Source organism: Sphaeramia orbicularis, chromosome 2 (assembly GCF_902148855.1).
Source record: "Sphaeramia orbicularis chromosome 2, fSphaOr1.1, whole genome shotgun sequence".
NCBI lineage: Eukaryota > Metazoa > Chordata > Actinopteri > Kurtiformes > Apogonidae > Sphaeramia > Sphaeramia orbicularis.
The window spans coordinates 28,274,501-28,288,942 of NC_043958.1; the positions used below are offsets into that span (position 1 = coordinate 28,274,501).

Sequence of the window (14,442 nt, forward strand, 5' to 3'; positions counted from 1 at the left end):
TCTACTATTTCCTCTATCTGATAAGTAGAATTCAATCTATTATAGTTTGATGCCTACAAAAGATATAGATACCTAGATAAAGCACTGGTCGATTAAGCTCCGCTTTAGTTGCCACCTTATTGGACTCCTCATTAATAGAAAAAACACATAAAAGTAAATGGCAGATAAAAAGCGCTGTGACATTTATTTTTTGCAAATGATGTTAATGAGCTGCTTTTATATTCTGGTTAATCGTCTATGGTACTAAGAAAAAATAGCACCAATGTCCCTGTATCTTACCGGCCAAATAAAAAGCTTTGGGAAATGTATCCAGATGCCATTTATTATCACCCAGTTATGTGTATTTATTATATTACAGAAATAGCCCATGTTTTGGTCATATTCCAATCAGATCTGTAAAAAATTCAAATTCCAACTTGATATCATTGATACTTACTGATTTATTGGATCAATCCACTTCCTATCTCTTATAATGGGAACATTTTTCAAAGTCGCACCAAATCCAGAATCAGATCCGGATCAAAATAATTTCAATACCTTGTGTTGACATCATCATACAGAAGCTGTATACCAAGTTTGAAGTCAATCAGAACTGTAGTTTTGGAGAAGAAGACGATTGAAAAATTTTCCCCATAAGCGCCCATGTTAAATTTTCCATAAGTTCCCAGATCCAGAAGAAGATCCTGATCAGCATGTGGACGTTATGTTTTGGTCATCTTCCCATCAGGGTGTAGTGTAGAAATTTACACTGGATATCATTTATATTTACTGAGTTATTGCATCGATCCACTTCCTATCTCTTATAATGGGGAAATTTTTCAAAGTCACACCAAATCCAGAATCAGATCCGGATCCAAATAATTTCACTAACTTTTGTTGACATCATCATAAAGAAGCTGTATACCAAGTTTGAAGTCAATCAGAATTGTAGTTTCGGAGAAGAAGACGATTGAAATTTTTGCAATGGACGACAGACGACGATGACGATGACAGACGCTGCTGCCGGACACCGCATGATGACAATAGCTTACGGTCTGTTGGCCAGTAAGCTAATAAGCTAAAAAACGGTTTTGTTCCTTTTGTATCCTTACATATGAGATCATCTCCAAGGGTCTACACCTGGTTAAATACAGGCCAATAAAATAAGATTAAAAATATAAAATGATGTCATTAAGGTGCTGACTAATGCAGTGGCTATGTACAAATACAAAAATCTCTCATTTGTTAAAATGATTTTATTTTAAGGTATTTGTGTTACTGGCACTCGTTATGTTCCAGTATGTTTCTGGGTTGTTTGGCCAGTTCTCTGATTGCGCTGCAATTCTCATTTGTCAAAATGGTGTGAGGAAAAAAGTTACTTTGTGGAAAATGTGTCCAGGAGGAAGCATGTCACAATACTAGAATTGCAACAAAGATGGAACAAAATATAACAGCACATAAAAACACACGTGTCTTTGTCTGAACATGTTATTTTTAAGGGGTATTTGCAGCTCATGATGCGAGTGGGACCTGTAACAGACAGAAATGCTCACCCTTACTCCAACAGAGGCCACTAAGCCAACCAGACCAGTTTTTTACTACAGTATGTATCATGGTTTGGCTTCATGTACATATATCTACAGTACAATCCATGGCCAAATGCTGAAAAAAAGCTGATTATTCTGTTGAAAGTATTACATTAAAGCAGTTCAAGTGTACATTTTGCTTCCTGGAATGGACAGTATATTCTACTGAGACCCTGAAAAGTTAAAGTTTCTGGGTTTTTTGTATCAAATAACTGTAACTAATAATTGCAAATAATCGTACCTGAAAATAGTATGACAGGAAATTTGGTATCAATATTATAAAAGCCAAGTGGCCTCTGTGTGCCTGTGCACATACATGCATGTGTGTGTGTCTCGAGATTCACACAAAATCCAGAAAGCGCTGACTGCTGCAGTTTGGCATACTTATGTATTTTTGGTCAAGGAGCAGACTAGCGAAAACGGCAAGTTGACGGGACCAATATTTTGGGAGATATTAATTTTGGAATACAATAGCCTTACAATCACATCGCTATATCCAAAATGCTTTGGCGGTGACTGCTGGACAAATGCGGTACAGCATGCACAAATACACAACAGTATAAAAACTACCACATCTAGAACCCATGAATCCCCATGGGTCAGCGCGCTAGTTTCAGTTTAATGACTTTACTTAATGCATACTGTACTTGAATGAATGGCTTATGAGTTATTATTCGATGAGTCTAAACTCTCTAAGGTGAAAGTGTTGATGACAGATTCATGGAATAAACATCCATAAAACTGCAGTCACGCAGTCCACTTGACTCTGTTTTAGATTTAGAAACAATGTTTTTTTCTTCATTTACAGCATCTGATTCTAGTGAGTGCCATAACTTTCTGACAGAACATAAGGAGTTCAATGCAACCTCCCCTTCTTCAGCCGAATAAACGTATAAAATAAACATGTAGATAATGCACAGTAAACGGTGTGTTTTAAAAGCATGTGACTGTAACACCAGATTATTTCACTACTTCAACACCTTCACTGCCTCAAGATAAATGTCTTATAACACTCTGAAAGCACATAACTTTTACAACATACATTTCAGAAAGGACATTAAACCAGGAATATATCAGTCATGTGCAGCTGAGTGTTTGTGAGTGTGAGTTTATGTGTATACCTGGATGTCCTTCATTCTCTGCTCCATAATAGGATACTCAGTTACAGCTGTGGACGGTACGGCCAGCTTGGCCTCACACTGTTGTAACCATGCCAACAGTGTTGAGATGGTTTCCTTATATCGAGCTGGGGGTAAGCTCTCCAACACTAGAGACAGGAAGACAGAAAGGCAGCATGAGTTGGATGACAGCGATGACAAAACTCATTCCAGGGTGCAATGTGACCTGAGCTTTGTTACGTCGTCACCTGCACCGAGTGACAACCTTAACACTTGTGTTGAATGTTCATGCATGTGCTCGGAGTAGCGTTCACGGTATATAATAAAATCATTCACCACTTGTGTGAGGAAGCATGGTGTAAAAGAGCACATTAAGAAACAAAAGCCTCATTTTAAATCCAGTTTCCATCCAATTCATGCTATGAATGGTTGTCTTTTTTCAGTTTTTCGAGCAGTAACTGCAAACATCATAAAAAATAAATATATAAAACTAAAAAAAAAAAAAGGGACACTGCCCACAAATAAAATCCATGTCTTCCAGCTTTGTTTCTGCTGTTATCTGCCAAGGAAATGTTAATTTTCCCATAGAATGCTTTTCCTCTACAGCGTCCAGCTAGTGTTTTAGTCTCAGAGTGTCACATTTCAACCACAAGTAATATTTTAAAGAGGTAGATGTTCCTTTCAGTTTAGTCTTCAGGTATTAATCCAAGATAAACTAGGATTTTTTTCTCTAAAGTCTCAAAATATGTTCACACATAACCAAGATGATGATTTACTTTTTAAGTGATGTGAAAGAAAAAAAAAAAGAAAAGACTGTTCAAGCCATCTTTTGGAACTAGTAGATGTTTGTTGTTGTTACACATGAAATGCCTGTCAACCTCTAAGGCTGGCATTTATTACAAGGGAAACATTAATTTTGTGCCAACATGTAAAATGGTCACATGTTTAATAGAGTGCATTCTTTGGTCACTTTAATCACTTTCTGATATGTGTTTGTATTTTTTTAATCTGCTCCTTGTATATTTGCATCTTGTGTTTGATGTTCTAGATCAGTGGTCTCAATTTGTCTGGCTTCAGGACTCGCTATCACCCTTCAATGACAAGCCGCTACCCGAAGTGATAAAAGTTAAAATTCTCAAATTTATGTAATGAAAAGATGGTTTGTTTTGAGCCTGAGATAAAACAGAATATCACAGTATGCCAACACAGAAGACAAGTTGAATAATAAATCAAAATTACCAGCAGGTGGTGATACTAAATATGGAAATATTCCCTTAAAAGGGGTCACATTTTGCTGAACCCACTTTTATTAGTGTTTGGTACCTTTATTTGTGTATTTGGACACTAACAGTTCAAAAAGTTTGAATTTGAACCCTTCAGGTGCTGCAAAGCTATCTTTATATTCATTTTGGCAAAAATCGAGTGGATTTCTACAACCCGTTTCAATTCCTGCTTAATTTGTTACGTTTTATAACTAGTTACGCCACGACATTTGCACATATAGGGTCAAGACCTCTGACGAACATTTCTCCAAGTACGCCATAACTGTTTATCAGCAGCAGCGGTTGTAGTAAAAACTGAAAATATGTCAGATTACCTAAAATGTTCAGTTGTTGGTTGTATTAACAAACACTTGTGGCTGAATGGGACAGAAAGCATGGTCAACAACCTGGAGGGGGTGGGGCATTAAGTGGCTCATTTGGATTTAAAGGGCCAGCGTTCAAAATTACCTTTTTCGTGTCATTAGTCAGAAATAGGGTTGAAGATGGACCTGTGGAGTTGAATTAATGAAGAATTCAGACCCAAGCAGAGCATTTACAATTTATGTAGACCACAGGAAAATGTTTTAAAATGCATAATTCCATTTAAAAAAGCAAAATATCAGTTCTTTAACACTAAATGACATACATTTTAACGAAGTAAAAAGTGCACTCAGTAAAAAATTTAAGGTGAATTCAGTCACTTATTCAAGAATTAAACACACTGAAGTTTTTGTCCTCCATATAGGTAAAGTCATATCTGATGTAGTTGCTATCATACCTGAGTTTCCCCATGATTTGAATAGAAACTTTTGGGTCTTCTTTTATGCTTGTATGTTTCTAAACAATAGTTTTTGCCCAGACAAAGGCCTACGACCCACTGAAAATGGGTTAACAACCCACTTTTGGGTCACGACCCACCAGTTGAGAATCACTGTTCAAGATGATCTGTACTGTTATTAACTGGGATGAACACATATGAGACAAACACTGACAGTAAGAGAATGACATTTCACTGATGGCAGTGGCTCATCTTACAAACTGTTAAACTTAAGATGTTGAAAAACCCCAGTTTTATATATGAAATATGTGTTTCCCTAGCACAAAAAGGGAAATAAAACAAGCTGAAAAAAAAAACATTGGAATCTGCATCAGCTATCAGCCTAAAATTTGAGAATCCATCTATTATTAGTTCTTTAGACACTTATATTTTCTGTTTCATGTCTATACACCATTTAGTTCAACATGTTTGTTGAAATGTGCAATGGAAATAGGTTTGGCTTCACTTTGCATTACTACTTCTCTACAATTCATGCTAATCAGGGGTCCATTATTATATAGAAGAAGGCCTCAGCTGAACTGAATTCAGAAACAGAGGAAGAAAAAAGCCACAAAAGGCGAAAAAAAAACCCTCATAATTTAAATAAACAGTGCCTTCCCTTCAGTGAAATTCTTTTCTATATGCTTCTCAACCAATGCAGCCCTTGGGAATTCAGCAGAGTAATCTGTGTGTGTGTGTGTGTGCGCGTGTGTGTGTGTCTGTGCACACAGCCACAACCATCGATGTGTGAGTTGTGTGGTTTGTAGAGTGTGTGTCGAAACTTCACCTCAGTGTGGGTGAGAAAAGCGCAGTGTGTGGCACGAGAGAAGAAGCTGTCTCAGTGAGTAAGGAAGTGTAGTTTGTCTGCGTGGCTGTCAGCATCTTTCTCGTTCTTTTCCATCTTTTCTTCTCTCTCCAGCTGCCTCTCCATCTCTTCTTTTCTTCCCACTCCCTGCCTCTACCCCTTTCACTGCCTATTCACCACCAGCATTATTTTCTCATTTCTTCCCATCATTCTGTCCCTCATCGGTATAAATAACTATCCTCTCGTGTTGTGTCAGTGTGTCTGTCTGATTTAGTTTTTCTCTCCTTGATGGGAACAGCTTTCAGCTTCCTTCTATCTCATTAAGTCTCATTGCTAGCGTTTCTCCCAAAAATCCCTGAGAGCACATGCATTTTAAAACACACTTGCAATGAGACTAGCGCTACAAATTGGACTAAATGACTCACTAGTTCACACATGAGACAGGTGAAAGGGTGTCACCACATCTGTGAGAGTTGACAGTGCATTCACACATGAATCTGAGTCACTCAACTTGTAAACCAGCCCTAAAATTGGCTCTGACAGTGTCAGTCACAGATATGAAGAAAAAAATTAACAGCTTTGAATGACGCAATTTGTGTGACAAATTTCTTTGGTATTTTTTTTTATCCATTGCTCTCGGAGTTAGGAGCCAATAGCTGTGTTTCCTTTGACAAATAATTGCAATAATAGTCATATCACAATGAAAAAAGGCATCCAATAACAGAGGAATTTACAATCAGGTTAAGAGGGTTAGTGTAAACCTTTCATAATTACTATTCTGTAAGAATATACATGTTTTTTATTATTTTATACATGTTTTTGAGCTGTAAACAGAGTCATCTAACTCAATGAAATGCACCAATGCTGGTGATAATGAACACAAATACAAAGAAATATGTAAAAATCTGCATTTTGTAGATGAAAACAGCCCAATTTGCCATTTTCTGTTAAAATAACCTGTTTGGGCCTTCTTTTCTCCATGTTCTTGTACAACTCTAGATCATGAAATTAGTAAAAAAAAAACAAAATAAAAAAAAAATTCTGTTACCTCATCTAATCAACAATGTTTAGTCTAGATGTCTTTAAGTCAGATTCTGACAAACCTCCCTATTTTTTTCACCAGTCTCAGTGCAGCTTTATATCACTCTATTCAGGAAGATTTTGCCCCTTAAAACCACTGCTTCAATTAGTTAACTGTTTGTTGGTTTGTGTCTGGAATAATATTTTAAAACCCACAATTGCATAACACCACAGGCTGCTAATTGCACTTTTTGTTGATGAACTCCAAAAGCTTTAAGGCCATGTCAACTTTTATGGAGGCCTTTATTTGGCTGTGATGAACTGGCACAGGATGTACCCCACCCTCACCCATTGGTAGCCAGATTAGACTTAGGCTTCCCTGCGACCCTTATGAGGACTAAGATGTTTGTTTACTGCTCTAATCGGAACCACCAGACTCATATGGTGGTATGGATTTTGCCTCATTTGGTTAATTTATTTGTATTTGTTGTTTGTTTGTCCAAATCTACACACAACGCAGAATGCAGAACTGCTCTTTTTGTAAGGCCACTGTTCAGTTTAAGAGACTTCAGGGTTTCTGCTCCCTGTGAGAAAAAAACAAACAAAACACACACACACAAAAACTGTAGGATAAGACAGAAATTGGAGAAAATATTCTAAAATATATTGTTTTTGTTTTTTTTGTTTTTTTCTCTCAATGCGGGTGTTTCTCATGTGATAAAACCAAAACAAAAACTTAAGTTAACCCTTTCAGAGCCACCTTCTTCACCCAGATGTCCCTGAACTACACCTGTCTTACATCCACACTGGACTTTCAGAAACTGATCACCTGTTTACAGAGACATGCATCATAGAGTTCAACAAAAAATGTGGGGTAGAGTTACACTTCAACAACTGTGAAAACTCCTAATCCAAACATATCACTAGAAGAAGTCTGTTGTTTCTTTCTTTTTTTGTTGAAGACCTTAAAACATATAAGGATTATTGAACGCGTCGATAGTTGATGACCAAAGAGTCCAAACAACAAGCTGCTCAAACAAAACTTTTCCTGTTATATTTCTGACAGACTAGAACTATCTTTGTAAGTAAAACCACTTGGTACCTTTCAGAAAAGTTATATTCTAATTAAAGGCTTTAATTAAATTAATGTTCATGTTAAGGGATAAGTTAAAATCTCAGATGGATTACAACAGGATGGGCATGAAAACCTGATTCCAAATGGTCTAGTCCATCAGAACCATGTGAGTTTACCAATTCCTCTTATTTACTGTAGCCAGAGACAGGCCTTTATTTTTTATTTTTTTGACTTTATTTCTTCTCTATATGCTTACTCAGACCATAACATGTGCAATAAGTTGTGCAATAATCTTCTGTTCTGTAATAACTGCAATATTTATTCAACATTTATCAAAATATAAATGCACATTTTTTAATTTTTATTTTTTTTCTACCATGTTCACTTTGCACCGTTGGGCCTTGGAGTCTTGTCATTTCAGTTTTCTGTATGCAATGCACATTTAGCAAAAACTGACAATAAAGCTGACTTTGACTTCTTGACTTTGACTATTTTTATAAAGACTTGGTTCATAGATATACATAACTGTGTTCATGGACAATACATACTGTAAATATTGTTAATATCATTCATTGATATACACACCGTCACATACTGTGAATACTGTAAATTTGTGTCCACTCATATTTTGTCCATTTTTTTTATCTTTTATTCTACTTAGCTCTATTCTTATGTTAAAATTGTAAAAATCTACATTCTATTTTCTTATCTAATCTTATTTTTAGTTTTTGTATTTTTATATTTGCTCTGTTCTTATTTCTGTAGTACTGGTGTTGTGTTAATATTGCTGCATTGACTGGAGTAGCACAATGACAATAAAGACTATTCTATTCTATTCTATTCTATTCTATTGTAAAAAAAAAAAAGGTAAAACAGTTGAATTGACAATGAAAAACTGTGTTGGCTTGCTTTTTCCCCACACTGTGAACTCCATAAATGATTAAACGGATAAGAACCAATAGTGACACTGGCATCAATAAGCTGAAGTCCCAAAGCCAATTTTGTGTAATATATGTATTTTATAAGGATAAAATTCAATCCAAACAGAAACCTTTGCAAACAGACTCAAAGCCATGTAAACAAGGTGTTCAGTTTACTAAAGTTGGTCCATCCAGTTCAATGGCAGTCACACTGTGCACCCACCATGCAATCACTGCTTTTGTGTAATTCTGAAAAGACCTGGTCATACTCAGTGCATGTCTAATAATTAATGGTGTTTTCTTCAACTTTGACTTGTTTTTCAGCCAGTGAAATGAAATAATAATGATAGCACAGTATAGTACCAGGATATTTCCAGGCAAACTGACTTAACAAACCACCCCTTATTACACACACACACACACACACACACACACACACACACACACACACACACACACACACACCGAGCTGTATTGTATAAAATAAACAAAATCTTTGTGGTGGTAATCTGGCAGCACATCATATGGAAACAGTGGAGTTATTCATCCCTGTGTCTAACCCACACTTTGCTGTCGGTTACCGATGTGTTTACATGATCTCAAGGCATTCGTTTTGCTTTTTAAATAACCAAAACTGTATATGCACTGCATATCCTGATGGTTGTTGTGGGTGAGACATTTGTCACTCCAAATCTGTCTGATACAGTGTGTGGGCTATAGCAGGCTGTCACGGCTGACTTTTAACAGTGAGAAACTGAGCACTGATATTCTCCAAAGAGCTAAAACCAAAATCCTGCACAGGCCTGGGTAAGTTTGCAAAAAAAACAAAAAAAACCAAACTCATATCTAAGGTTTTGAGAAACTGGGACAGTTCAGTATTCAGTGACGAAACACATAAAAAATGGAACCAATACTCCCTCAAATAGACAGAGAAATACACACAGATTTCCACTCATTTTTGTTCAAACAAAATAAACATTTTATCTTTAAATTGTTAATGAATAAGAAAAACATTAATATTGTATAAGATGTTTACATGTTTTAGAGTTATAATAATAATAAACGGACTGAACTTATATAGCGCATTTGCTACACCTTTGTGGTGCCCAAAGCGCTTCACAATTCCTCATATACACACTCATACACCTGCAGGTGGCTGGGTGCTGCCTGACCCTACTGTGAGCAATTTAGAGTTCAGTGTCTTGCCCAAGGACACTTCGACACGTGGACAGTCAGAGCCAGGATTCGAACCACCGACCCTTTGGTCATTGGACGACCTGCTCTACCAACTGAGCCACAGCTGCCCTATAATCACTTTCAAGCCACATGTGGAAAACCTTGTGAAGAACCTGAGGCTAAAGCTAAGTTTTTTTTAAATTTTCGAAACAAGTTTTTCTTTTAATGCAAAAAAAGCGTCTTGTTACTGCAACTTTTTTTTTTTTTCTGTGTTGGATTATGGAGACGTTTTATACATGAATGCTTTTGCTCAATGTCTTCTTATGGTTGACAGTTTACCATGATGCTTCTCTGAGGTTTATTACCAACTGTAAAGCACTGACTCACCACAGTGAGTTGTGCTCTTGGGTTGGATGTCCTGGTCTGGTCACCAGAAGGATCAGCCATTGGTACACGTTTATATATAAGGCAATACTACAGGCCTCTTGCCTGTCTACATTTGTACATTAAGGGCCGGATCTACCAAGATCCCACTTTGCGTGTGCTAATTTGCTAGCGCAATCTAGAATTTTGCGTGTGGGGCTGAACCGCGGTTTGCAGGTGATTTATAAAGATTGCTTGCGCAAATTACAATTTTGTTACACTGTATGTCAGTGTGTATTTTTAACCACAATCATCAGGTGATGAATGTGTGAGTGTGTGTGTGCACGGGGGGGGGACTCATACGTCTCAATTATTTTTTCTTCCATCACTCCAAAAATGTTCACACGAGGGTGAAAAATGCGTTCTCTTCATCTCGTTTCATCATTTTGATGTCTCCTAACCACTTCCATGTGTGCGCAATTATGCATCCAACCCATTTGCACCTCCTTTTGAGACGTGGGAAATATTGACGCAGTAGATCTTCTAAGTGTGAATAGAAATTCTTATATTTATTCTCTCCGTATAAATGATCATCCATTGCTTTCTGTTACATTTGCCCGTACAGAACTGGGTCAAAGGGCTTTATTTACTCTGCACCTTATACATGGAATCAGCTGCAGAAAGACTGGAGAGTGAGTTCATTTCTTTGAATGCTTTTAAGTCCAAACTGAGAGTTCTTGAGGCAGATTCCATAACTTGCACTTCTTTTTCTTAATCTGCTTAGAAATGTTATTTTTACTGACTATTTATTGTCAAATGTGTCTGTTCTATGTGTTTTAACTCTATAATCTTGTAACTGTGTGCTGTATTTGCTGCTGCCTATCTTAGCCAGGACTCCATTGTAAAACAGGTTCTCAATCTCAGTGGGATTTTTCCTGGTTAAATAAAGGTTAATAAATAAACAAATCCATCTCCTTATGACACCTCCACTTGAACGCTTGGCTTGGTGGTTGTTTCTTCTGTTTTCACGTCACAACATTTTCTTTTAATTTCAGCCTTTTTTGGTGGCATCTTTCCAATTCTTGGGCACGAGCCAAAGTATTTGCACACCTGCTCTTATATTGTGTTCACAGGGCGTTACCTATGCTAATAAACAATCAGCCATGCATCTCCAATTTATGATAAATGGATTCATCATTTATTTTATCACACCTGGGTAAGAGCAGATTTGGAAGAATTAGAATGTTTGCTGCATCTGGAGTTCTCTTATTTCTCTGGAGTTCCCTTATTTGTTTCTCTAAGTCAATTAATTATGAGACAATTGTAAAGATGTATTTCATACTAAAATATTATGACTCTATTGTGATTACATCCATCAATGCTGGTGTTAATGTTTACTAAAAGTCTTAATACACCACTTCCTTTTATGAATCATCCTGAACCTTTGCCTCTGTGCCTCCTCTTCAGACTTAAATATAAAACATACTCACTTTCCTTCAGAGGTTTCTGAAGAAGTGATATCGCTTTCTTCAAGTCACCACATTCCTCTGAGAAAAATTAAAATTTTACCTCACAGAGGGCCGGATCTACTGAGGTCCCAATTTGCATGTACTAATTTGCGTGCACAATCTAGAATTTTGCGTGTGGGGTTGAACCGCGATTTGCAGGTGATTTACAAAGACTGAACAGGTGCAAAGTCTTGGAGACCGCCCTATTTAAGTGAGGATTTTGTGTGTGCTACTAGAGACAATATGCTGGAAAAACTGCTCTGGGATACACCAGCACTAATCTTAACAGTGCGCTGAAATGATCCAGATGCCAGAAAATGTAATGTTGGAGGAGTTTTGTCATAGAAGGTATTGCATGATTCATTCATTCCCTTATTTTTCATTTTAGAGGTGGGGGGGCTGTGGGGGTTGTTGAATGGACTGTCAGACGCACATAATTTTGTCACACTGTAGCCTAATGTTGGTGTGTATTTTTAATCACAATTGTCAGATCAAGTGGAAAAGAGTCATGTAAAGTGTGTGTGTGTGTGTGTGTGTGTGTGTGTGTGTGTGTGTGTGTGTGTGGTGCATATGTCTCAATAATTTTTTCTTCACTCATTCCAAAAATGTTCACACGAGGGTGAAAAATGCATTCTCTGTATCTCGTTTCATTTCGATGTTTCCTTCTTGCAACAATAACCGTAGCCATGTGTGTGCACAATTACACATACAAACCGTTTGCACCTCCCTTTGAGATTTGTTAAATATAGACGCAGTTTCTGTGAGCAAAAGTGCTTTCGGGTTTCATAAATCACTTTGAGTGTGCTAAATTAATATTTTAACATTTTCTCCTCCCAGCACATGTACAATTGCGTGTAAACGCCCCATATTGCATATTCATTGTCACAAATGTACTAACTGGATGCAGATGCACTATTTTGCACCTTTGAAAGATGCAACCCTTAGTGTGCACTGTTAGTAAATCAGTTTGTACATTTCTTTGTGTGTGCAATGAGTTTGCATACATTTTAATACACGCAAACCTTTAATAGATTCGGCCCAGAGTCGCTGGCTTGATCATCCTATTTGGTTTTGTCAGTTTGATCTCAAGACACATGTTAAGGCTCTTAAGTAATACCTGTACAGTAAGGTAAAATCGTGGATTTATAAAAGCATGTCAGTGTAAAATATTGTGATAGTAATAATCAGGTATATCAGTTTTTGTAGGCAGTTAATAAGCATTTTAGTCAGTACATGAAGGAAAACCAAGCCTTTCTGTCCCTCATATATCTTGGCATCAGTGTCTTGTGATTCTGTGTCGCTCTCAATTTTTCTCTGCCCTGGGGATATCAATGAATAACTCCTGTCTCACACTCCCACGTCTCCCCCTCTCAGTCCCTTGTCAACTTTTTAGCACTCCTCCAAACATTGCAGTGGGTTTAGTTAGGCTCCAAGTGGGGATGAAATTACACTGGAATGTGGCTGCATGACAGTGTACAAGAGACTCTTGGGTGATAAAATGCTTTTAGAGATTATCCAGGGAACTTTTAATAAGTCATGACTACAACTTATTTTTTTCCACATCTGTTAGATTTATAAATTTGCTGTCATTTACCATTCAAAGATCCAAAGATCTGGTTAACTGCCTACAAAATTCCCTTCATATATGTTTTTCTGTGGTGGATAGAAGACTTTGGACACCTACACACCTTCATTTGGACCAGACATACAGATTTTTTCGCCACCCCCTGAAGGGAAGGCAAGGGGTATAGCTTTGGGTTCGGTTTGCTTGTTTGTTAACTCTCTAGCAGCAACACTATTGGTTGAATTCACACTAAATTTGGTTTATAGATTGCCAGTGACCCAGAATAGATCTCATTACATTATGGGAACAGTAGGTCAAAGTTCACATTTTTTTCTGAATTTCTAAAATCTTCCCATTTACTTATAATGGGCAAAATATATTCAAGAGGCAGGGTATGTTGTGCCTGGCACCACTCGTTCTATTTGATAACATTTTCTGCGCTACACAGCTGGACTTTGGTCCAAGGTAAAGAGATGTACTTGGTTAGGGTCACGCTGAACATGAACATTATTTTTGCATGGTTCACACTTTCGGAGCAATTATAGGAAGTCGTGCAATGTAATCCTCAAAAAACAAAACAGACGAAAATAAATAGATTACGGAGGAAGTTAAAAATGAGCCAAATTATCCAGCATCATGTCAACTTCATCACTCCCATCTATAAAGTGAGATACCACAGTACATATTTGATACATGCAGCTATAAATGTCATGTATTTTACTTGAAGATAAAGAGGTTATGAGCACCTACCACCAATCTGTGACATCCAGACACATGTTTTAGGCACAAAAATAACACCACGTCTCACAAGGTGTTCTGCACTAAATGAGTGGCTTGGATTAGGATTAAAGTGTTTGTGATTTTGCTGTGATTCAGCATCCCTCTGGTCTCACCGAGCTGTAACTGCCTCTCTCTGGCCCTCAGATCCTCCAGGACTTGCTCATAATGCTCTTTGAAAGCGTTGATGTCAGCGTCCAGGAAGGACGGGTCCTCCTCCGCCTCTTTCCCCTCCTTCAGCTCCTTCAGCCTCTTCTCCAGCAGGTCCACCTGGGGCTGCAGGGAAGCCAGGCGAGCCACTTCCTCCTGTCAGCATCAAGAGGGGAAAAGGGAGTCAAATGATCTAGGTAAAGAGGCTTGGAGTATCCTGTTGTCAGTCAACCACAATGCATCTGCTGCAGAGGAGGTTTCGATAAAATAAATAAATGAATAACAATGTGTCCCATATGGATAGTATGATAAAAACTGTTGA

At 37.5% G+C, this 14,442-nt stretch overlaps 1 protein-coding gene across 13 annotated transcripts in view; it reads right to left on the reverse strand.

Moving 5' to 3' along the window:
• dmd (dystrophin) overlaps window positions 1-14,442 on the reverse strand; it is a 348,302-nt gene that overhangs the window by 193,618 nt on the left and 140,242 nt on the right. For all 13 annotated transcript variants that reach the window (XR_003937328.1, XM_030154578.1, XM_030154571.1 and 10 more), the window contains 2 exons: window positions 14,087-14,276; window positions 2,687-2,832 (listed from right to left, as the gene is read on the reverse strand). Coding sequence is in view for 12 of the 13 variants with exons in the window: in XM_030154578.1 (XP_030010438.1) it covers window positions 2,687-2,832; window positions 14,087-14,276 (336 nt within the window). In the remaining variant the exon portion in view is untranslated. The remainder of the gene's footprint in view (window positions 1-2,686; window positions 2,833-14,086; window positions 14,277-14,442) is intronic.